The sequence below is a fragment of the Carassius auratus genome, chromosome 6, assembly GCF_003368295.1.
Source record: "Carassius auratus strain Wakin chromosome 6, ASM336829v1, whole genome shotgun sequence".
Lineage (NCBI taxonomy): Eukaryota > Metazoa > Chordata > Actinopteri > Cypriniformes > Cyprinidae > Carassius > Carassius auratus.
In genome coordinates this window covers 10,878,818-10,905,445 of record NC_039248.1, presented here as the reverse complement: position 1 = coordinate 10,905,445, position 26,628 = coordinate 10,878,818, and the positions used below count along the sequence as shown (strand labels likewise).

The window sequence follows — 26,628 nt, the reverse complement described above, 5'->3', positions numbered from 1 at the left end:
TACTGCTTTCTTTCACCTCGACAGGCACACAGTCTAATTACGTTTGGCAATCGGGGAGAAGTGTAGTACTATTTCTCTATCCGTGCTGATTATTTCTGAGCTGGCGAGACTTTTAAACCGACGACAGCGGTGATTGGGCAGCGCAGTCACGGGATCCGCAGTCTCTTCGCCCTGCCTAGAGTCAGTCAGTCAGTCAGGAGAAGGCGAGTCTGCCTGCAAGCGCTTCTCTCAGTGTGGATCCACCAGACGCAGACATACACGCTCACACGGACCTTCACACACAATTATTGTTAATTGCTGAACCCTTTTCGTTCTTTCGAGAGTCCGTTTTTCCACCATGGGCGACAAAAAGAGCCCGACCAGGTAAGAAAGCGTCAACAGTCGGTAGTTTTCGAGGCGATTTTAGTGTCCGCGCGGCTGTGTTATTCGCTCGGTGGATACCCCGATGCTTTTCTCGAAGAGCGTTTCTCCTTTCTCTCAGAAACAAACGCAGCTATGGCGGCTTTCTCTTCTTCACAGATAACTCTAAACACGACTCGGTGCCTCTCAGACAAAGAGATTTTCTTCCTACGGGATACGCCTGGCCTCTTCGGACGCGGTTTTTAATCGAAGTTCGCCGTTAAATGGACGGTTTTTGACATTCAATTTCACGCCGTTCACCGACGCGATATCTTTAGCTCGCTGGCTAACGCTAGCAGCCATGCCTGCGGACACCAATCTAGACCCTTTAAGTGTGTTATAGATGTGTTAAGCCCGGTGACTAGGAGCTACGGAGAATAACCGTGGCTAGTTAACTTAGCTGGTTAGCGTGTATTTCCAGTATTTTCCGGTTCTAATAAACCGTCCTCGCACGTCATGGCTCGGATTTTCTGTCACTTTTCTTTGCCACTTCGGTTACGTTAAACGCATTCGACACAGTGTATGACAAGATGTAGAATGTTAGGGGCCAAACGTGGGAGCTGACCTTAATAATTTGGACTTCTTTTTGTTGTTTAAGGCCAAAAAGACAAGCCAAACCGACAGCGGACGACGGATTTTGGGACTGTAGTGTGTGCACTTTCAGAAACAGTGCCGAAGCCTTCAAATGCAGCATCTGTGATGTACGGAAGGGCACGTCTACCAGGTATGGGCATTTACGCTGGACCTCTGCAGCATTGCGATCCTGATCTCATCATTAATGTAGCTGATTTCGATGCTTTACTTGTTGATTTGCTCTTTAAGATTCATAGAAACGCCAGTCCTCTCATGCAAGTTAATTGTCATTTATTCAGTATGATGACTGGCACTAGATTGAGTTTGGCAGCCAGCCTGTGCAGTCATTGCAGTGGCAGGCAAACTTTCTTTGTCTTGCATTAGCTCGAACACAATTTATTGCTTTGGATTTGCGTGCAAATGCTTTGACTGCAGCTCCGTGGTCTTGCATGCTTGCTGCAGTGTTTGCATGTGTGGCTCCAGTCAGATTTGCCATTGAACGTTGTGGCTGGCATTTGTTGGGTTTGATCCAGACATGGGGACTTGTGACTTGGTGACTTGGACTCGAGTCGACTCGAGTCGCTATTTTTAGGACTTGAGACTTGACTCGGACTTGGAAGTTAAAGACTCGGGACTTGACTTGACTTGAGACACGATGACTTGAATGACTTGAGTGTTAATCACATCATGTTTTCAGTTTGAATATAAAATATATAAATTATTTTTTTAAATAAAGTTGATTACTCAGCTGGAGCGCAGGCTGAGAATAGCGTCGTGACTGGATCAGGACACTATCATCAGTCATGCCCTCTCTACCTTACACACACCACGCCCACTTAAATCAGATATCACATCACATCAACATGTCAGCCTGAGAGGTACCGAGGGTCATCGCTTTTGTCTTCAATAGTTCGCGCCTAAAAACGCGTGGAAAACGCTAGTCGCGCCGCTTTCTCCTTCTTTCCACAGCACTCGGACAGAAGTGCTCCTGGGGCGTCTGTCGTTGCTAAGCATCCATGACACGCTCTCTCTCAATGAATTTTCAGCAAAGTATAAATGGATTTGCAGCACTAAAAATCGCTCGCAGTAGCTCTGCTACTAAATTCGTTTCAAAATGGCAATCCATATACAGCTATGAACAGCTGTTCCTTCATCTTAGCTGAGCTTTCAACGTTGATACGGGAAAGGATGAAGCTGATTGGTTAGTTATTGTCATATGACCTGCGGTGCGCTTGCGGCATTCTGAAAAGTTTAGATTGTTTTTAACTCGATGCGGTGCGACGCGCGCGCGTTGCTTCCATTATGAGCGCGCATACCGCGCGCCTACATTGGAAATAACGAACTTGCGCGCGCAAAAGACGTGATGTGAACGGCCCCTAATGATCCGCTAGCAGGCCGTCAAAAAAACGCATTGAAAGGGCTGGGCTAAGGGGGCATAAGCCCCGAACATTTTGTTACCTTGTCTTTCTCATAGAGCAAAACAATTAATCAGAAAAACTAATGTAGCTGCCGCGATTACCCAATCATGAGAAGTGCACATATATATATATACAGTACAGAATAGAAATATGACGTATTTTAAGTTTTTTGTTATGTACTGTTTTTTGTTATGTACAGTACAGACCAAAAGTTTGGACACACCTTCTCATTCAAAGAGTTTTCTTTATTTTCATGACTATTGACTATTGTAGAGTCACACTGAAAGCATCAAGGGCTATTTGAGCAAGAAGGAGAGTGATGGGGTGCTGCGCCAGATGACCTGGCCTCCACAGTCACCGGACCTGAACCCAATCGAGATGGTTTAGGGGTGATCTGGACCACAGACAGAAGGCAAAAGGGCCAACAAGTGCTAAGCATCTCTCGGTGAACTCCTTCAAGACTGTTGGAAGACCATTTCAGGTGACTACCTCTTGAAGCTCATCAAGAGAATGCCAAGAGTGTGCAAAGCAGTAATCAAAGCAAAAAGTGGCTACTTTAAAGAACCTAGAATATGACATATTTTCAGTTGTTTCACACTTTTTTGTTATGTATATAATTCCATATATAATTCCACATGTGTTAATTCATAGTTTTGATGCCTTCAGTGTGAATCTACAATTTTCATAGTCATGAAAATAAAGAAAACTCTTTGAATGAGAAGGTGTGTCCAAACTTTTGGTCTGTACTGTACATAACAAAAAAGTATGAAACAACTGAAAATACGTCATATTTATATTCTATACTCTGAGAGAGAGAGAGAGAGAGTGTGTGTTTGTGTGTGTGTGTGAGAGAGAGAGAGAGAGAGAGAGAGAGGAGAAATGTAACAGTTTAATGTTGTATGTAAACTGTGTTTGAGAGAGAGAGAGAGAGAGAGAGAGAGAGAGGTGTTCAGAGAGGAGTCTGTTGGATGTTTAGTTTTATGGACTCAATGTTAAAAATGTAAAACATTTCAAACACTGTTGGCAGAAGTGAAAAATAAATAATTTTAGGAAGTTACAATTTTGTTTGATTCCATGATGTATTTTACTGAACATGAGTATTTACAATGCAAATCCAAATTATTTTAATTTACTGACAGTTACTTATATCTTGTCTTTTAACTTTATTAAGATCAGATTCTGCAGGTAAAATAACAATATTAAGGTGACTTGACTTGGACTTGACTTGACATAGCTTGTGACTTGACTTGACTTGACTTGCCCAAGAAAAAAATACTTGGGACTTACTTGAGACTTGAAGGTTAAGACTTGAGACTTACTTGAGACTTGCACATGTGTGACTTGGTCCCATCTCTGGTTTGATCAAAAGTGTTTGATGTCTGGGTGTGTTTATATGCTGTCAAGCTATTATAGAGATGTTTGCTGTTTAAGATCCAGAGCAGGAAATACATTTACTTGGGTTTTTCTTGTCTTTTTAATGTGGTTTAAAGGTCAATCAGGTGTCAGAAATTCTTGTTCTGTCTTCAGGATGTGACGCTTGTGTTGTAACAGGTTTGTAAGTGAAACAGTTTCTGCTTGATTTAAGAATAAGCGTAACCTGCTACTCATTTGTAATAACAGTTTAGCTAAGAGCAAAGAATCAGACGTTAATGTTGTCTTTCTGGTTTGTCTAATTGAGTGACTGCTTTAATATCTGTGCCGTTCGGTTGGAAGCTGTCACTAACAGGTCTAGGTGTGCTCATGAAGGTCATTTAATCAAGTGCTTCTCATTCTTTAAACTGGAAGACTGAACGTTTTGGAAGTTACCCTTATTTGACGCCTAGTTCAGGATGTCTGGTTGGTTTATGATAGCAGCATGGATGCATCCTTGCGCTACCCAAGATATACCTAAAAAATGTACTACTGTTAAACAGTTTAACCATGTGGATCAACTTTATTTCTATCTAAAGCACACAATACCTGGCTCACAGTTGTCTGCCATTTTTTTTTACAAATATATTTTTATTTATTTATTTTTGCTGTTCATCAGAGTGCCTCCTGGCTGGACACTTTACTATTTCATGACGGAACTTTAACATCCATAGAAGCTTTCCATAGCAGGTTTTTATTTTTATATATTTATACAATGTTCATCACATTCTTAACATCACTGTTCACCAAAAGGTTTTTTGGGAACCCTAAATCTAATCTTTAATTTCATTTCTGTGAAAACTCCCTTTTTTTTATGAGTGACTGTGTTTTGCATGCTGTATCGCGGGGGAAGTATGTTGAAAATATTTTAAGTACGGTAAATGGGGAGACATCCAAAATGTGCAGTGCTGGGGTACTCCAAAACCAGGATTGAGAACCGTTGATTAAATCAACAAATGAATGTTCAGTTTGCCTGAAATGCCATCGTGGTCATATTCCTGTAAGCGAATGTAGCTTTCTACCCTCAGTTACGTTTGTTCTACGTCTGTCTGTGATGCGCTGTGTTTGTTATGATGTGTGAACCCGCCAACACTTCTCATCAGCTGACTGATGTGGTGTCTTCAGCAATGAGTAATATGCAGCCGCACGCAGTAATCCCCGTGCTCTAACCTTTTCATTTGCTCTTTTACACCCAGTGCTTTCCTGACATTTGGGGGAAAGAGGAGGTGTTGGGAGAAGTCAGACACTCCAAAACAGCGTATTTGTCAATAGCGATTAGTTCGTTAATTCCCTTTCGAAACCGAGCACAGCTCATGGATCTGTTTGCAGAAAGCAGGCATGTACATTTGTGGTAATGACAGGAAATTATGCCATGCATGTTGGAAACCCCTTGTCTCACTTTTGCTGGCAGAAGCCCAGCTCCTATCAGTCTGCTAAATAGAAATCGCACAGTATTGCTGATGAGAGCCGCTCTGTCTGTTTGATCTGTGCTGTCAAGCTTTGATGGATGCGATTGTTTGCTGATGTAAGAAGCCTGGCTCCCTTTGTAATGAGGACTAATTAGCCATCTTGTCCACGTTTGATGTATTCCAGTGGTGCACGGAAGGGAGCATGGGGCGCTTGCAGAGAAACGATGCGCTCTTTTACAAGTGTGTAGCCGTTTATGCTCCCATCTCAGCACCTTTTATCTCTGTTCCTCCCTCAATGAATGGGTCTTTGTGGTGTTGATAACGCATTCCACTCACCAATTATTTTATCTTTGTTGGTCTTTGGAGTTCAAAGAATGCAGAGACCCCCTGTGCAAGGATGCTTGTAGATTAGCAGCGCATGTTTTTTTGTCATGTAAAGAAGGGGTGTTTAAAGCACCAAGATTGTTGCGGAGCATTATCTGATTCCTGAGCACTTTGGATTCGAGCTGATTGATTTTTTTTAATACAGCGTGAACTTGGCTGATGTGGACTTAGGATGTTTATTAAAGGCAAATTTTAGGGAAAATGTTAACTGAGCATAACAGAGTCTCTTTTGCCCAACTGACTCCCTAACGGACCTCATAAAGGTTTGGATGTCCACTTGCGTACTGGGCAATTTGACGCTCGACAGCGTGCAAATTAAGTGTTGAATGAATTATATGCATGGCTTTCATGCTCGTGTATTCGCAACTTGCAGGATTGTATGAGTTGGATGACATCTTTGCTGGAGGGCATGTCTCTGTTTTTCCCATACAGCAGCTGCACACTTCATGGACTCATTCACTTTGTGTTTCCATGGCAGTAGAGGTTATCTAGGGTCATGCTACTGTCAACCTTGCAGAAATTTGTACTGCATCACTGTGGGCTTGTTGCATGATATGCAAGTAGTTGTTTGGTCTGTATGTTATTGGTGAAGTTGCACTTTTTGGATTTAAGCTAATCAGAATAAAAAAAATCACTCTCAAGCCCAAAGGAAAGCCTAGAACCATCTCCTTTCCTCTTAGCCCATCAAAATCAAATGCCTTCAAGCAGCATTCCTTGTAGATCATGTTTTAATATTACATTGGAATCCTGAGAACAGAAGTGAAGAATGTGACACCTTGCTTCAGTATCAGGTTCTGTGGTCGTTGTGTTCCAAGATGCATATCAGTCACCCACAGGTTTGAGGGCAGAATCCATTAGGAGATTTCTTAAGTTGATTGATGTGCCGGATCGGGGGAAGTGTCATTTGGCCTTCGCGGTTACCTTGATCTTCAATTCTGGGGTACTTTTTACTTCCCCTGAAGCTCCTTGCCAGGTCCCAGCCAAAGTTTTTCCTCCTTTACACAAGTGTCCAAGTAATTTTTTTCCCCTTCTTTTTTTCAAATTAAGCTAATCAAATGCAAAACCACAAGAAATATTTTACCAAATTTTGTGAAGTGAATCTGATTTTGAATGTCAATTTGAGTCCTTTTAAAGCTCACACATGACAAGAATGATTAGACTGTTAACATTAGCAAATCTGAATAATTAATTTTTTTTACAACATTTATTAATGTAGGCTAAGTGATACTTTTGGTCATTATTAATTCATGTTAATGTTAATTTATACAACTAATGTATTAGCATATGGAGAAATTAACATTAACCGAGACTACTAAAGGCTGTGAAAGTGTTGTTCATTGTTCATGAAACCTAATGCATTTACTTAATGTTCTTAAATTTTTTCTAGGCTTGATTGTGTTTATGGGGTGCACTCTAACGTGTGTGTTAATGCTTTGTTAAAAAAATAAAATAAATTCCCCATAATTTACCTTTATTTCAACCCGCTCTGTTCCTTCTCCTTAACATGCTGATTATTTCCTGCTTTTATGAAGCCTCTTCCTAAGAAATAGACGACTGGCTACGATTGGTTAGCTACTCCTGTGTGTTGTGATTGGCTAAACCACCTCTAGTGTGTGTCTAAACATCCCGCCCCTCACCTCAGGGGCATGTGCTCTAGTTGTATTGTAAACAATGGTGTTGTCTATTTTGCTTATCAACGTGAGTCTGATTGAGAAGCAGAGGAAATCAGTGAAGAGGATCATGTAGAACCTGTGCAAGCACAGCTCTTAATGGTATGTTTCTTTGTATGTTGTTGTCTCATACTTTTAGATATGCTGTTATTTGTAAATGCTACTGCTTCTGTTAGCTTTTAATATACGGTTTTATCTTGATTAAAGCTCTAATACAGCACGGCAACCACATGCGTGGTTTAATGCTTCTCATAGTTATGTGAAAATAGGTGTATAAATGTAACGGTTTATTCTTGGAGCTTAGCTGCTGAGCTGGTGATCTGAATGAGAGAGTGAGAGAGATGCAGAGCGACGCGAGAAAGAGAACTGCTGCTTTAGAACATTGATTTTGAATCCATTAGAATCGTTAGAAAACAGAACCGCGATTGATATATGAATAGATTTTTACATCCACCCCTAGTTTTCTTCCTTTTCTCTAAAGCAATGCAGCATGGCCTCACCCCCTTTGTTGCATGGTGTTGCAACCATGCCTTAAAAAAGTTCATTGATAAAGCTTACACAAGACAAAATGTTACATATATAGATGGTGTGCAGTGTGCAACCTCACAGAATTGGTTCTTCCAGTGCTTCTACAGCAGCAAGCATACATACTTTTATATTTAAACTTTTTTTTGCATTACATGCTCAGTAGTTGTTCAGTCTCATACATATTTACAGAAAACATTCTGATATGTTATTTAATTTACACTGAATGAGAGTTGTAGAGTTGCCACTTATTGTATTTCTGTTGATTGGCCAGACTAGATCTTTTATTATGGATTTTTACAGAATCCTTGCATTAAATTTGCAGAGAGATACTTTGTTGAAACGTTTGAGTCATCGAAACTGAATAAAAATTGAGTTGTTTTCAATATTCCATGTTCAATGAGTTTCAGTGTTGACAGTCTCTCTCGTGTGTCATGAAGGTAGGTACATAGAGCAAGCAAGTGGAATAATAAGTATGTCACAGCGCACAAATTCAAAGATCTGTTCAGCTGATGTTTTTTTTTTCTGATTTAATGGGAAATTGATGTTTTAAGTGCCTCGTTCCACTAGGAATAACATAATATTGTCTTGACACTATTGATTTGTGAAATCAACAAGGATGGCTTAGATTCGGTGTGTGTAATTGATGAAGCTGAGATTTACAATCCAGTAATTTTCTTCGCCATTGTTTGAGTGCAGATTGTTGAGGATAATGAAATTACATAATCAGGTGGTGCCAACACTGTGTCAAATTCTCCCATATATCTACAAACACACTGTGATGCACTCTTGCTTATCCACAGTTATCAGCATTTAGACCTGCTTTAAACCACATGCGTAAGCTTTTAATCTATACCAGTGTGTTAATTGAGGGTGTAAAACTTCTCAATGAGATTGTAGACATTTAAGCAAATCAGCACAATAGTCCTCTTTCACTGAAAATAAGAACAATATCTGGAATACACAGATGGGATTTTAGTCTTATAGAGTTCAGATAGAGGTGAAGAGTAGTGATCACACATTTTCTGGCAATTTTGTCACTTGGGATTGGAAGAATCTACCAACAGGTACTAAACATGTTGTTTTAAAATGTTGTAGTCTGGAATTAATTTAGATATTGAATTTCTGCAGTTCTATGTACATCTCATTTGTTGTCATTAAGTTTTAAGTTGTGTTGTATTAAGTGAGATCCAAAAGTCTGAGACTACCAGTTAAAATGCATCTATTTTTAATAGGTCTATCTAGGTAATAAAATATGATCTATTTCGATTTTAATCGATTCTCATTTTTCTGAAACAATATTGATTCTTATATCCCAAGAATCGATTAGTCTAGGCGGTTTTCAGTATATTACAATAAGCATTGTGCTTTTACTTTTAATCTGAAACAAAGTCGCAAATTTCAAATTCTGTCAATTGTATTGCAATATTCAAACAATCAATGCCGTTTTGGTGCCGTTTAATGTGGAGTGACAGAATGCTGTAGCGCCTTAGTTCAACAGATGTGAACTAATCATCTTCTCCACATTATTACCAGTTTCAGCACAAAATAAACATTATTAAACATCCGAAGGTAAGTCTAAATTGTAAACAACTTTTTGAATAGAAATATTACCAAATGTTAGAATTAGACGCTTTGACAGGATGCCGGTGATAACAGTAAAGAGAAGTTGCATGTTGGCTCATGTGATTAAGCACTCACATGTAACTTCCTCTGTGAAGGACCATAAATTTAGCGCTAGGCATCAATCACACAGTGCTTTTGTTTTGACATGCAGATACACTAGGGCTGGACGATTAATCGAAAAGTAATCGGAACCGAAATTAAGAACCTCTAACCGACGTAATTGTCCCATGTCGGTTATTTCCTGTTAGTACTTCCCCCTTAAAAGTGTGTGTAGCCACAGGATTCTGCCAGTCAGTGGCATAAAAGCAAAACACGGAGGAGAACGATGCTTCAACACATAGTGTTGAATATGGTGTGTGAGCCTTGAGTCTTTACTAAACTTTGTCAGTTGTATTTGTTTTATGGTTTGGACATTTCAAGCGATTAGACGATTTGATGTGTATTATTATATTGAGCTACCATGTTCGTGCACAAGACGTGGAAAACCTGAACTGAGTAGCTGGTTACTCGCGCGCTGTATATTATAGTAATGTAACTGACTCTCATGTAGCCTGTGTTTTTACAGCATTAGTTAGGATAATTTTTCCCTTGATTATTTGACGTATAGGCCTATTATCAGCCTAATGATCTACAATCTACAATATTGTCAAATAAAATGTTATTATATTCTTTACAGTGGGATCCAAAAGTCATAAGAGAATATATTTTTACAATTATTTTATGCTTTCTGCATAATAATTTGAGTGGAAAGTTGATTAAATTTTTTTTCTTATTATTTGGGTGTTTTTGATGACAGCAGCACTTCACAAACTTTCACTGAACCTGATGATCGAATTCTCATTTGTTTTACATATTACTTGATTTATACTTTTAAATGGGTTTGAAGATTCCCAGCATTTCAGTGTATTTAGACTTTTTCGATCACACTGAACTCCTCCCTGCCCTGGAGATAGGTTAACGCTTAGTATTGAGTTTGAACCGTGTGTGTGTGTGTGTCTGTCTGGGTGGGCTGAAATTGGCTGAAAGTGATTTAGCAACAGAGAAATTGCTGGCCGTGTGATTCTGAAGGGAGGCAGATGACAAGGCACCAGGGAGGAGATAAAAAAAGAGACCAAAAGAATAGAGAGAGTGAATGAATGCAAGAGCGCGAGCGAGCAAGTGTGCGTGTTGTACGTGTGTGCGCTGTGAGGAGGGGGTTGTGGGCCACTGCATGCTGAGTTTGATGGACGGCTCTGTTGGGATGTGCTCACTCAGCCAAGAGCCTCTCAGAGGGAAGGCAGAATGGAGCACATCATTACCCAGCGCAGGGAAGCACTGGGCTCACCCTCCTTCAACTCTCGCCGTCCTCCTCCTCCTCACCCGCCGCATGTCATTCAGTCAGTGGAGCAGAGGAGGCTGCCGTTCGCCTGACTCATGAATATATCACATAACCACAGTCAGTGACGTTCGGTGACCACACTTACTCCGCTAACTGAGTAGGAACTGAAGCCGTTTCGATTGAGGGACTCTGCCTCGCTGTAGTCTGCAGCATCCAGCGCTGATGAAGATGGTAAGGCAGACAATGAAAGACGATGTGACTGACAGCTAGTCTCGATATGAGCTGGAGTTTTTGCCGGAGGAAATATAAAGCCATTACTATCTGCAGCTCTGCTTGTATATAGATGTTAGCGCTAAGAGGATTAGTCATCTTACTTTATTGCTTGCTGATGTGTTTTTCTATGACATATTGAAATTCTTCAGAGCAGTAAGTGCATGGATTCGCAGATAACGTATGAAGGTGATGGGCAAGGGAAACATCTTTTCAGTGAACTCTTCATGTGAATGTTTTATTTTACACAAGCAGGCCTATTGGAAAACGCAAGCAATATACCAAATCAAGCAACATCAACAAATGCTGCTAGAACCACTTTTTAAATGAATTGTAAACGCTTATAGAGTACACTTTAATATTTTATTCAAATTAATTCAGAAAGGTCTTTAAATTACACTATTTATAATCTCTCTCTAATGCAGTCACTTTTTTAAGTGTGACTTCAGTGTTCAAATTCTTTGTAGGCCCACAGCCTCCAGAAAGCTAAGTGTGGGAATAAATCTGTATTGAAACCTTTTTTTTTTCTCAGTGCAAACACTACACCTGGTTTGCTGTCTGAGTGATGAGGGGAATAGAGCGGGTTCCTTTGGTGAAAGGTCAGACAACACGGGAAGCCTTCTCTTGGATGGATCAAAAAGAGAAAGGGATGTTAAGAAAAAAATAAAAAAAATCGCTTCCTCTTTGCTAATTATAGACAGGCCCATACAGAGTTTGTGCTTGATTTCCAAGTCCAAAATATATTATTTATTTTTTATTTTTTTGATACTTGAGGAACAAATCCATTGTTTGTGTTGTTACTTGCAAACATATATTTTATGAATTTGAATCTTTTTGTCCAATTTATTTGCTACTTAAAAAAAAAAGCAGAACAAAAAGTCAGGAAAGAAATTATTTATTATTCTACACTGTCAGCTGAAGTACTGCGTTTTCACATTGCAGCTCACATCCATGACTAGAGAGCAGTTATATCACAGTTAGATTTTTCCCCACAGCTGAGATCTCCCCAGAGAGCAATTTCCTCCGGGAAGCGAGAGGGCCGAGTCCCTCCAGGGGAGATGAATGTTTAATGTCCTCCACCCAGTCGAGAGCAACAGCACAAGAACCCAGGACCTGTTCTCTAGGTGCTCTCTTCGCTAACTTCCTTCTGTACAGCAGGCACAAAGCCACTAATCTTCGTAGAATGGCTTATGGGAGCCCGGTCTCATAGCTTGTTCAACACGCACACTCATGGCAGCTTCATCATCCCCCACCAGTCAAACGCTTAATGCTGCTACACCAGAGGATCAAGGCGCTCCGCGTACTGCCACTGCACATAACTGTCGTGTTTGCCGTGATGTAAGAGGCGAGCGATGTTAAATCTAGTGGAGAATCTCACGAATGCTGTCAGGAAATGTCTAAAAAAATATAAAAATCTAGCGTATTTTTAGGACAAATTTGAGTGCTTTGCATTGCTTTTTTTTATGTTCAGAGTCCTCCATCTGAGCTTAATTAAATCTGTAGGCTCAGTAGAAAGTCTGGATTCAGTTTAACTAGCCTTGTCCTTTAAATGACAACAGATTGCTTTTTAGATTGCAGTCTGCCTATAAAGGTGCAGCCTTGTAGTCCAGTACCATGCATAAGTAGCAGATATGTATCCCATTGACCTGATTGTCCTCTCTCCAGGCCACTTTGTGTCCCCAAAGCATGCAAGAGTCAATGACCATGATTGCCTGTTTATGCTGCACTTGAAATGGAGAGCTGTGTTAATTGAGCTCTTTTTTTTTTTTTTAAATCTTCTCTTCACTGAAGCATTATCGCATTCTGTCTTTGCCTCTACAAGCAGTCTGTTTCATTTAACGGTGCCGTAATTTACTGCACCGCTAACATTTGTGTAACTGAAGCCTAGACTGGAGTCTTGCGGAAATGCCAACTGCTCCAGGAATTAAAGAGCCTCCATGTGCGGTGTCATTAATTACAGCGCATCAGTTTAAAGTGACACATGTAACTGTGGGGGTCTTTTCAGACCAAGGCTTGTTTTCAGGCATTCTTACGTTTAGAAAATGACTAGTTGTTTATATATATATATATATATGTATATGAGTTTAGTTTAATTCGTATAATGTAATGGAAAAATAATATGATTACATCAGAATAACTTTCTTTAATATACAGCAGAAAAAGTGCAATAGCCGATTGCAACAAAGCCCTTTAAGCTAAGAAAAGCCTTTGTTATAACCATTAGTTTTTAGCCTAAGGGGTGGGTTGCAGCTGAGCTCAGATCTTTGCATTGTGACTTTTAGATCTTGAAGTTTGTGAAGGGTTTCTTATTTTTAATGATCCATGCATTTTCAATTGGTTTAATCTGAGGTTTTCCTTTTGCTCATGTTGGTTTCTGTCCAGCAAGGACTTGAGAGCACTAGGACTATGTTTGGAATGGAATACTAGCGTCATACTTGCTGTTTACAGCACAGTAAAAGTTAGTATGCTGGAACACATTGCATATTTAATTCATCAAGTGGCATTCATTTAGCTTTTGGAAGTAAATATGAATATTTCACATTTTTTATCAATTATTTCATAAATTACTAGATTTAGAGCCAGATTAAATGAATGTTGTAGAGTAAATCATGATTTATGTTTCTTCCAGTTTATTGATGAAACCATAATTGGAAGGACAATTCAAGTGCTTTGCATTGCATTGTGGGATACAGTGTTCTATATTGTACTGCAGATTTTGTCAAATGTAGGTCAACTGGATGTTCTATGCATAAAGGAAATGTAATATGCACAGTAAGTATACTATGTACTGCAGAAGCATAACTTAATTTGATGCAACTGAAATAAGCCTGTGAGGAAGAGAGATACAGTCCATTGAGTAGTTTGGAATATTTGTCTTCATGTCATTTTTCCAGCAAGCGTTTTCTATGTTTTCTAAACGATGGACACTGAAGCATACAAGAGTGCATTGTCCCTTACAGCCTCATTTTAATTTAAGCCAAATTAAATGTGGCATATGCCCTGATTAATCCATAGTAAGAGTAGTATGGTTTTCCAAAACAACCACAATGACCTCTCTCATCCAGCTTCATTCAGGTTTCCCTCGACTTGGCAACGTCTATTCGCTAATGTGAGTTTGGTCAGTGTCCATCTCAAACTGCATGCCCGTTCCACTTCTCCCACTGGAGTGATGCCACCTGTGTTCATACATGAGTCCTAGTCAACAGGGAGAGTTTATGATGAGGCGGTCATGTGTCAGTCATTAAATAATGCATTGTGTGGTTTTTATTGTGCTCTGGGAGTGTTGACAGCAGTCCTGACATGCCAGTGAGCTCTTGTGGCTGAGTTACAGCTGGCACTGATTCATAGCTCAAATGTACGGCCTGTTTCTGTCTTGCTGTACTGCCCCTGATACAAATCACACCGCGTGGCAAGAGATCCTCTGAGGGGAGGTTAATCAAATAAATCACAGGCCTGTCCGGCGCTAGACTCCTGGGCTAACCTCAAGTTGGAAGGGATTTCTGGATCCCCCTCAAGAGAGGTGAAATGAGCCAAGTACCTGTTAAGTGGAGGATTGTGCACTTTTGACTTTTCCCTGGTCTGGATTAGAGCAAATTCCCCAGTGTTCAGGGTACTACAGGTGATGGACTGAACGAGGCATCTGTCCTTGGCTTTCAGTACTTGTGTGTGATGATTGTTCTCATAAACCTTAGTCAGGGTAACGCCATATTTATTTTTGACAGGAATGAAAATGAGACTGTGAAGGATCGAAGTACATTGCATACAGTGGATTGTACTGTTGTTTAACAACATACCGACAGTTCAGCTGACGAAACGTATTTCTATAAAATTTTCAAGAGACAAAAGCTCCATAAAACAGCTTTAAAAGTCTTGAATATTACACTATTTAGAACCTTTTATACAGTAAATGCTATTGTAAAGATTGTAGGTCGCAAACTCATTTTCATTTGCGTTAAATTTAATTCTGGTATCTATCCTGATTAGGATCTATACAGTTGTTGTTAACTAGCTAATAAATACTTAAAACCTGTAACAATGTTGCCAAAATACTTTGCCATTATAATCCATACATACTGGCAGATGTCCCTGACATCCATCAGATGCCTAATTACTAAATAGTAAGACTAGAAGATTACTTTTTAAGTTGTGCAAAATAGCTATTTTAAATATAATAAAACTTATATACTTTATTATATTAACTAAATATTTATATATTTGTGTTGCCAGAAGTACAGACCATGTTGCCATTCAGTACTGAAATTAAAACAATTTCAATTTTCAAAAATCTGCTGAACACTGCTCATGATAGCGGGAAATGGACTGTCATAAAATTTCAGTACCGGGTGGTATCGCAGTTGGTACTTTTAACAATACTATTGCATATCACTCTTTTTACCTTTTAATGAAGGCAATAAGCCATAAGAAGCTGTGCATTACAGTAATTTTTATCATGGTAAAGACTTTTTTAAACACTAAAGCCATGGAAAAATCACTTTAATGCATGACCTCTCACGAATTAATCCTCTAGTACCTCACATGGCATGGTGTTTCTTTTTCTTCCTCTGGACTTGAAATGTTACCTGTATAACATTAACTTTTGTATATTTTCACTTTTTCAATTGTTTAGTTTTCTTCCGTTATTCTGCAGTGTGTTAGTTCCTGATCTTTGTTTTTCTTGCCTTGACCAGCACAGACCCAATGCACACTATTCCCACATGCTTTAAATGATGCGCTCCAGTATCCTTTGCCAGCGGGCTCTGAAGCTCATCTAGATTCCTCGCAGAGGTTGTATTGATTGGAGTTGTGCTGGCCTCTTGAACATGATTCCCTATTATGAGGAATTGATTGGCTTCTCATTGGCGGGTCTCTGTGAGAAAGCGTCTGTATCCTGTCAGTCTCAGGGAGTGAAAGAACCATTGCTATCTAAATGCCACAGGTTTTCTTAAAATCTCAGATAGACAGCTGTTTTATTTTATCTAATGGTTTGAAGGACATCAACAGGATCATACAATACTTCAATATTGTATTCTGACTTGTTTATTATTCTATGACCACTTACACTTCTAAGCAGGCACAGCATGACATGATTCTAGTGACAACCTGTTTGACAAAGTCTGTGCAGACTCCTTTTCCTGTTGTTGCTTTCCAAAATTTGACTGAAGTCTTAAGTGGTAAAGTCCATACAACAGCACAAAGCATTGGCTGAGCATGTTTGTGCACTTACGTAGAGTGTGTATCTGACCTTAATTTTTCCATTCATAAGTTTTAGAAATCTAACCACAAAGTAAACAGCTAAACATTCACAACTGTGATTGATCTAAAATATTGAGGTGAAGAGGATTTCCAAGTCTAAATGTTTAGACAAAGCAAAAAACACTCATGAGCTTCGGCTCATCCCCCATGCTCAGTCGAAATCCTCTGTTACCCCCAGCTGCTGCCAGATGTTGGCCATTATGCTTGAGGAACGTGAGCTGGCTCAGGCTGCATGGTGCTCTGCCTCAGATCTCAGACACAGCCCCTAGGCTTTTAATTAACTCAACACCGTGCAGAGGAGAGAGAGTCTGCAGCGTGCAGCCGCTGCCTGTCTTTCCACCATTGCAGAATGTGTGTGTGTGTGTGTGTGTATGAGTATAGAAGAAAGAAAGGTTTCCCCAGCTACATAGATGCTGTGCATTAGTAAAGAATAGTGGTTACCATGGATCACAAAACTCACTGATCAAGTCATATTGTGGGTCTTGATCATTTTTTCTGGTCAGCAAGTTAAAAACATATATAGGTGTTACTTTCTAGTGTAACTGCTTTAAATTTATTACTTAAAGCACACTTTAAGTGCTTCTTAACTGCACAATGCATGAAAACTAGTAGGCTAACTAAGAAAGTTCAAACAAAATTAAAGGCAAGTGGACAGACAGTGTAAAAAAAAAGTACATCAAATTACCACTATAGATAAACGAAGTAAAAAATTAAATAATGTCTCAGACACAGACAGCAGCAGGTATTTATATGCTGCTGTCCCTTTAAGACCTTATGCATGAATCCAATATAATGATACACATCCAAATTCGTTCTGAGCTACTATTGTTCACTTATTACATAACCGTCTGCGTTTATAAGAATGATTGCCGAGACGAGTATTTTGGCAAATTTTTAAGTGTGTAAACACAAACATGTTTATCTGAAATGCACCTCTGTGTGCATAGAAATTAAATGTGTAATGTGTCAATTGGCAAGATAGAACGAATGCAAATAATAAACTATAACTATGATGTTATTTTGCAATAAATCTGCAAATCACATGTATGCCGAACAGTGGGTCTAGGTCCGGACAGATCAGCTTTCTTTTATCCTTGGTTTCAGGTTTGCATTTTTTGTGATCACTGTTCTCACACAGGAAAAAAAAATGGGTGAAACAATTTACGCTCATAAATTGTTAGCAAAAGAATTACAAAGAAAGGGCAAGTAACACATTCAATTAAATATGATATTTTGAAGTAGAAAGCCTGAAATAGTATTTTCTTCTAAAACTTTTGCTTTTTTTTACAACTTAAATACGATGTGTGTTATGAAAACAGCAAGTTTGAACTTAAAAAAGGCACAAAGGAGATCTGAGAGTAAGAAAATACCTTATAAATATGTGATTTCAGCACATAGCTTTTAGTTGGGACTTTTCCTCACGTAAAACCATTATATTGTTTCATAATACTTGAAATTAAGCCGTATTTGTTTGGACAGCCCTTGATTGTAAAGAGCTAATATACTGTATGTAAAAAATAATAAATGTTGTTATCATTTTTGAGGAAGCTTTTCCCTCTTTGTGCAAGTATTGATGCAGGGGACTACCAGATTAAAAACCGCTTTCTATCCAGTTTGTGGCAAATGAGGCCAAACCTTCTAGCTAATCTGATTAGTCCTTATGACAATGACATGCTGCAAATGTCCCACCCTATGATCCTCACAGTCATTTATTAAAGGAGTAGAGTATAATGAGATTACACATTCAGCAGACCCACACAGCTGGCGATGGGCCGTCATCACATTCAGGAGACCAGTGAAAGGGTTTTAGTCACTGAAATGCCTGCAGAGGGCTTTATCTGGCTAGGTATGTCTTAATGTCTTCACCACAATCCACAGAATCTGTGCTTGAAAATGGTTTTGTGTAAACACTGGCTGAGGTGGATTACTGCGGACGGCTATGGGAAGCAGACGTGTTTTGGTAGTGTACATTATTATCCATTGAGCAGTGCTTGATATAACAGTTATGCATACTTAAAATTTGATTTTTTTTAACCAAGTAAGTTGGTCTGACAGTTTTTGCTAGTTTTTGCTACATGAATGGTAGCATCAGTGAACCTGATGGTAGTTTTTCAAAAATGAAAATGCATGTTGTGCAAGCTGTAGATGTCTAACCTTTTCCAGTTGTTTAGTAATTATACATCTTTTCTAGATGAATACTTTTGCTCTCATACTTTTGACAATAGATAATTTGAAGTGACGTAGCTATATTTTTAAAAAAGTGTGTATTTTAATTTGAATATCCTGGTTGACTGCATTTCACCATAGAGTTCTGCTGAAGCTGTATTTTACCGTAAATGCAATGGTTTGTTAAACCTGAAACGTTCATTAAAAAGCATACATTACATTACTTCAGGCTTTAGATATTAAACTTGTACATATCTATAACCTCCAGGCTCAGCAGTTAAGTGAAGAGTTTTCAGCAGAGCTAGTGACACTCTAATACTCCTTATCAACTCTGTTCGGCCCCACAGGAAACCCCGGATAAACTCCCAGCTGGTGGCACAGCAGGTGGCCCAGCAGTACGCCATTCCTCCTCCCCCAAAGAAAGAGAAGAAGGAAAAGCCTGAGAGGCCTGAGAAAGATCGAACTGAGGGGGAGCGTCCCGACACAAATCCTCATGACACCGAAGACACGGACAAGGACAAGAGTGAGAAGGAGCAGCCTGACAAAGAGAAGAAGGACCGAGAGAAGGAAATAACCCCAGCCATCATCAAGAAACCCAACAGCAAAAAGAGCAAGTATGTTAGTCACCAATAAGAATGTGAGAAACTTGTGACTTTCTGCTTTATGGAGCGACTAACCAGAAAATGTCTCTTAACAGACCCAAGTTAGACAGCCATCAAAGCCCACCCAGTGAACGAAACAGCATTCAATCTGGCAAATCCACAACCAAGACCAAGAACTCCCACATCTCCAGGTATCTCACCATTATCTTTGCATTTCATCTATTTTTTTTTTTCTTCTAAGTGTTGACAGGATCATATAGCATCAAAGCATGGGTGGAATGAAGCAACAGCAGCTCACTGCATTTTGTAATGACACATGAAAGAACAAGTGAGCCAAAGAAAAATTGAGTGAAAAGGAAAAAACAAAAGAATATTAATTTACCATACCAGCCTTTTTAAAGCATTTTTTAAATCATAAGAAATATGATTCCACAGATTATTGGCTAATGCTGTAAAAAGGCTGGTATGATTAATGAATATTTTCTGTTTTCTTTTTCCTTTTTTACTCTGTTTTTTTTTTTCTTTTGCTCACTTGTTCTTTCACTCTCCCCTCTCTCTCTTCTTAATACCTACATATCTCACAATCCACCTAAATTCCATTACTATTTACACATTCCTGCTGTCTACTAATAGTATATAAATTTAGTTGAAGACATATATACAGTATTGTTCAAAATAATAGCAGTACAATGTGACTAACCAGAATAATCAAGGTTTTTCGTATATTTTTTTATTGCTACGTGGCAAACAAGTTACCAGTAGGTTCAGTAGATTGTCAGAAAACAAATGAGACCCAGCATTCATGATATGCACGCTCTTAAGGCTGTGCAATTGGGCAATTAGTTGAATTAGTTGAAAGGGGTGTGTTCAAAAAAATAGCAGTGTGGCATTCAATCACTGAGGTCATCAATTTTGTGAAGAAACAGGTGTGAATCAGGTGGCCCCTATTTAAGGATGAAGCCAACACTTGTTGAACATGCATTTGAAAGCTGAGGAAAATGGGTCGTTCAAGACATTGTTCAGAAGAACAGCGTACTTTGATTAAAAAGTTGATTAGAGAGGGGAAAACCTATAAAGAGGTGCAAAAAATGATAGGCTGTTCAGCTAAAATTATCTCCAATGCCTTAAAATGGAGAGCAAAACCAGAGAGACGTGGAAGAAAACGGAAGACAACCATCAAAATGGATAGAAGAATAACCAGAATGGCAAAGGCTCAGCCAATGATCACCTCCATGATGATCAAAGACAGTCTGGAGTTACCTGTAAGTACTGTGACAGTTAGAAGACGTCTGTGTGAAGCTAATCTATTTTCAAGAATCCCCCGCAAAGTCCCTCTGTTAAAAAAAAGGCATGTGCAGAAGAGGTTACAATTTGCCAAAGAACACATCAACTGGCCTAAAGAGAAATGGAGGAACATTTTGTGGACTGATGAGAGTAAAATTGTTCTTTTTGGGTCCAAGGGCCACAGGCAGTTTGTGAGACGACCCCCAAACTCTGAATTCAAGCCACAGTACACAGTGAAGACAGTGAAGCATGGAGGTGCAAGCATCATGATATGGGCATGTTTCTCCTACTATGGTGTTGGGCCTATTTATCGCATACCAGGGATCATGGATCAGTTTGCATATGTTAAAATACTTGAAGAGGTCATGTTGCCCTATGCTGAAGAGGACATGCCCTTGATATGGTTGTTTCAACAAGACAATGACCCAAAACACACTAGTAAACGGGCAAAGTCTTGGTTCCAAACCAACAAAATTAATGTTATGGAGTGGCCAGCCCAATCTCCAGACCTTAATCCAATTGAGAACTTGTGGGGTGATATCAAAAATGCTGTTTCTGAAGCAAAACCAAGAAATGTGAATGAATTGTGGAATGTTGTCAAAGAATCATGGAGTGGAATAACAGCTGAGAGGTGCCACAAGTTGGTTGACTCCATGCCACACAGATGTCAAGCAGTTTTAAAAAACTGTGGTCATACAACTAAATATTAGTTTAGTGATTCACAGGATTGCTAAATCCCAGAAAAAAAAAATGTTTGTACAAAATAGTTTTGAGTTTGTACAGTCAAAGGTAGACACTGCTATTTTTTTTTAACACACCCCTTTCAACTAATTGCCCAATTGCACAGCCTTAAGAGCGTGCATATCATGAATGCTGGGTCTTGTTTGTTTTCTGACAATCTACTGAACCTACTGGTAACTTGTTTGCCACGTAGCAATAAAAAATATACTAAAAACCTTGATTATTCTGGTTAGTCACATTGTACTGCTATTATTTTGAACAATACTGTGTATATATATATATATATATATATATATATATATATATATATATATATATATATATATATATATATATATATATATATATATATATATAATTAATAATAACAACCTTTTAATTAATAACCTTAATTTGATCATAAGTGACAGTAAAGGCATGTATTTTACAAAAAAAATTTGAATCTTTTGAATTTTCTGTTCATCAAAGAATACTGACAAAATATTAAGCGGCATAACTGTTTTAATTATTGATAATAATATTAATACATGTTCACTGAGCACCAAATCAACATATTAGAATGATTTCTGAAGGATCATGTGATGAAATTTACCAATCCAAAACTCTTGAATGGTGGTGTGTTAATATTGACCTGTTGGACTTTTCATTGTTCATTCCGGCTCCCCTGCTCAACAGGGCTCCAGAATCCAATTGAATGATCGCATTTTGCCCAAGTTTGCCAGTATGGATTTTGTAAGAGAAAATCAGTGAGTGTTTGTTTCTGTGGTTTAGTTTGTCATTTTGAGGGTGCTGATCAGATGCTAGTTCCCAGCTCTCATACTCTGAAAACACTTATTTTAGCACTAGTCACTTTCACACAGTGCCATAAAGATGCTTAATGCTGTCATTTAAAAGCCAAAATAATGGTAGTGTAATAATAATAACTGCAGTTGAAGGTCTGGCTTGAGAATGTGTTGTAAGTCACACTGACAGTGAACAAAGCTGGCAGACAGCAGTGACGAACGTCACTGCAGAAAGTGCTCTGATTCACAAATGCCTCTCTCTCTGTCTGTGTCTGTCTCTTTCTCTCTGAATGAGCGAGTCGTGGGCTGATCTCAATTGAGCAGCTCCGTTTTACTCCCACTCACGCCCTGTTGGCCGCCGTCCCACCATTCTGTTTCTGTCTGATTCTGCCAGCAGAGCTCATTGTGTCACATTGTCTTGGAGGCATACTAACAACTGAGGCTAATGCCAATCAATGAGATTTAGCTTTGTGCTTTTGCCATGCACACAACCCTGGAAACAGGTCTCAATTTTTAGTGGGCTTTTTGTGTAAATGTAAGTTTTGGTGATGTTAAGCTTTTGAAATGTGTGCTGTTGAGTATTAAAGGGTTAGTTCACCCAAAAATGAAAATTCTGTCATTAATTAACCAATCCCCCCCCCCCCCCCCATGTCATTTCAAATCCGTAAGACCTTTGTATATCTTCGGAAAGCAAATTAAGATAGTTTATCCCTTTAGATCTATACCTTTAATCTGTCTGATCTCTGTTAGTCTTTGCATGCTTTTTTGGTTTCTGATGTTTAGGAAATGTGAACCTGACCATATTTTCTCAAAATCATCTTTTCATCTCAAATTTCTGAATACCAAGCAGTGTTTAGGGAATGTTATTCCTAAGTGTTGGCACTAATAGTTAACTGATTTTGTTTTTACTTACTGTTGGTTAGTTACTTAAGTCTTTTGTGTTAAAGGCTGTGTGGGTGTGGTTAAGTGTTTGACCTAAACATGGTTTGCATGCAACGCCCATATCCCTGTCCTTTTCTGCATTTAAATCCAAATCATGCAAATACTGTGGAAGGTGAAATGCAGGACTTGCCCCCATTGTCTAACCATTGAAACAACATTGTTTGTAATGGATGGGCCCAGAGAGAATCTGTAGTGGGGGGTTTTCCCCGCCATTTTTTTCACTGGTTAATGTATTCTTATAAAATAATTTATTTGATTTCTAATACTTTTTTTTAATTAATTAACTTTTACATTTTTTTAAATATACATGTCATTTTTACAAATATTCAAATACTTGCCCTGTTAAAAATTTATTAAAAATATTTTTTATATATTTTTTTATATTTTGTGATTGCAATACTGAGATTTCAGCATGTTACTTAAGTCTTTTATTAATTAGGAAACATTCTAATATGTTGATTTGATATATATTGTGATTATCATTTGTAAACAGTTGTGCTGCTTAATACTTTTATGGAACCCATGATAAAGGGAATTTTGCATGTATTTTGTATCTTCATTTGAAAAATTTAAGTCATGAATCTACAGTTATGTCACTTCACTATCTTTACATCCAAAAAGTGATCGATTGCGTTTTTTGACACACTGTCCTCCTCCAATCTGCAGGCCCAAGCTGAAGAACATTGACAGGAGCACAGCTCAACAGCTGGCCATCACAGTAGGGAACGTCACCGTGATCATAACAGACTTTAAGGAGAAGACCCGCACCTCCTCCACCTCGTCCTCCACAGTGACCTCGAGCACTGGCTCTGAAAAGCAACACCAGAGCTCTGGCTCCGAGAGCATGGACAAAGGCTCATCCCGTGCATCGACACCAAAGGGAGACCTCTCGGTCGGGCATGATGAGTCATTCTGAACACCACGGACGCTGTCGAGACAGCAGGGATGTACTTTGCCTCCATTTCCCCTCACCTTGCCCTGAGCCAACTCATATTCATTTCTGTCACTGAAAGAGGAACATACTGTCCTCTTACCCACACACACTCAACATACCTACACATACATCTGTGTAAATGGTGCAACCATGGTGGACCGTGGATTTGGTCCGCTGGACAAACTGTCCCTAATTTCCCTTCCTGGAGACATCCCACTCTTGTATGTATTGTTTTATATTTGTATGTGGATGTGCAGCTGAATCAACATTTTTGTTTTGTTTAAAAAATATATATATATATGTAAATGTCCGCTGTGCACAGTAACCACCGACATTTTAACTATTCCGGACCATTAATGCTCTTATTTATGTTGCGTCTATCTACTTTTAGAGAATTATTTTTTTTGGTCAAAAGTTTCTTCAGATAAAGTAGCTCAAGCCGATGGCTCCCCTTTAGTGTTGAAACGAGTTTTCCGGAGATTCCTGAGAAACTTCTCACAATGGTGCTAGCTACACTGTGAAATGGTTTCAGTCCTCAGAATGACGTTCACACCATAGAAACGGATCCCCCTGCTCCTGAAGACAGGCTGGTGTCAGGCTGCTTTCTTCTGTTGCTTTGTTTTGGGATTTTTTTCCATTTTGCGAGACTAATCTGAATTTGTGCACTGGGGGGGGGTCCCAAGATCTGGTTTCGTCAACATACTAAACAGACAATGTTTTACACCCGTTATGGAGAAGACAGCTGAGATTCACAAACTGCAAGAAGACATTGCAAGCATGATGTGTGAGCTTTGGATTAGATCATTTTAAGATGAACTGAGCTTTCTTAACGCTCACTTGGCTTAACGTCTGGTTTTGCAATTGTATTCAGAACATTTAGTTTGACAGCTTTTGTTGTCCTTCATGGTCTACATATGATGTATTGTAAAAACACTAAAAGGGTTTGATGTCTCAAAGGTCCGTAGGCCTTTAAAGTTGAAGAACTGCTTCTGCGTTTTCTAGTTATTTTTGATCGAAAGAAACCGATTTTAATCTTAGGGTTTTACTCCACCTTGTTTTAATCTGAAAACAGACTTGTGACATTTTCCCATTATTTTCAAAAACCTAGATGATGGTGAGCAGTGCAGTATTTACTAAAACAGTCCCAGCGCTAGGAATAAGAGACATTGTGCTGAACATGAACTGTCGCTGAATGCATGGGAACTCAAGCAAGCATTCAGCACTAACATTTTTCAATTAGTTTACTTCAGTGTCACGAAAAATTGACGCGAGCATGATTTCCCACAATATTCCTGCTCCCCATTAACTCGAGATGTCTAGCTGGCGGTCCCACAATTCTCAAAGTCAGCATATCTTCCCTTTGAACTGTATTAAACCTGTACAAAGTATGTGTATATGATATGAGTTTTATTTATTGAAGGACCAAAGGAATTTGATATTGATGACATGCTAGGCAAATGAATAATTCAAAATGTAATTACCATATGTGTGATATAACATTTTAATAAAGTCTAATATAATCCATTTCAAATGTGTAATTCTTGTCCTCTTGATATATGCAGAAGATTTGTATAAATGTAAATTCATAGACATTCAATCTGTAAAGGCAACACTGACTTTTGTCACTGTACTACGTGTTCATTCTGGAATGGCTACAGTGAACTCCCATCGAGCTGTGTTTCCATCTGCAAATACTTTGTATGTTTTGAAATGAATAGATAAATGGACATTTTGATCCACTGGCAACTTTGATGCTTTGAATTGGTTACTGCTTTTGTTAACAACCTTTGATTTCCACTTCGTTAGCAGGAGTAGACAGACTAAAGCATCATGTATAAATGAAGACTTCACTGGGTTGTTTGCAAGGGGGACCATGTCTTGACTAAATATATATATTTGTGAGGTTAACCAACCAAACCGGTATTGATTGTTGGATATAAAGCATTTAAGTTGTTTTGATATTAATTTTGTTTTCTGACCCAGTGCAATTCAAGATAGACACTAACTATTCTTAAAATCTGTTTTTCACAAGTATGCAAAGTAATAACCAGAAAAGGGGTTGTTTGTAAATCACAAATCAGTGGGGGGTTTTATTATTCTGCATTATTCAGATTGAGATTTTACTACATTTTAACCCCAAAAGTCATCGAATTTGCAATGTATAGCTTAACAGAGCATTTCGTGAAATGTATGAAAATAGCCATTTTTCCACTTGCCTTATCCGCTGTCAAAAACAGTTACCTGAATTTTGTAAAACTGTAAAAACAAAAAAAGAACAAACAATGAATTGTATCTTCTAAGTTATTTAAATTTGAGAAGAAAAACAATTGCTGAATTTAAAGTGTGCTTATGTATAACAAAAAATGGTGCAGCCAATGTAATAGGCTATGAATGGCAATGGAGTCTTTCCTTCTTTTTACGCGCAAGCAGTTCTGTTCTTGTGTACGACCAGTAACCTTAATTTACTGTGTAAAGATGGTTACTTTTTTTTTTTTAGCTTTGTTTGTCAGAAACCCAAATATAGAATGCTTGTTTATGCTATAGCGTTAACCTTGTGAAATGACAGTGTACCTGTATAGTCCTGGCTCCCTTGATTTTGTAAGTGTCTAGTAAAAATGCTTTTACAGTTTCCTTTTGCATAATAAGGTTTAATTTTGTTAGAAGGAATCTTCTTTTTTTTTCTGTTTCGTTTTCTTGCTAATTGCTGTTATTGGTAAATTTTGTGTGGAGCGCATTCATTTGTAAATGTACATTTTACTTGCCTTTCTTGATTTTTCTTTTATTGATCACTGCTCCTTGTCTATAGCTTATACAATGCTAACATTCAACAGACTTCTGGCATGTGCACGACTTTGCTTTTAGATGCTTCTTCGTCATTTCCCTCGCTTCCGTAAAAATGTCTATTGATGCATTTTGCTTGTG

The 26,628-nt window shown here is 38.6% G+C and overlaps 1 protein-coding gene across 1 annotated transcript; it reads left to right on the top strand.

Annotated features, from left to right (window-relative positions):
- On the top strand, nucleotides 1–26,628 carry LOC113096288 (RING1 and YY1-binding protein B-like). Its single transcript, XM_026261654.1, has 5 exons — nucleotides 1–363; nucleotides 998–1,123; nucleotides 18,769–19,035; nucleotides 19,119–19,214; nucleotides 23,439–26,628. Exons 1-5 carry the CDS (start codon nucleotides 338–340, stop codon nucleotides 23,686–23,688), a joined length of 765 nt encoding a protein of 254 aa, XP_026117439.1. The 5' UTR covers nucleotides 1–337; the 3' UTR covers nucleotides 23,689–26,628.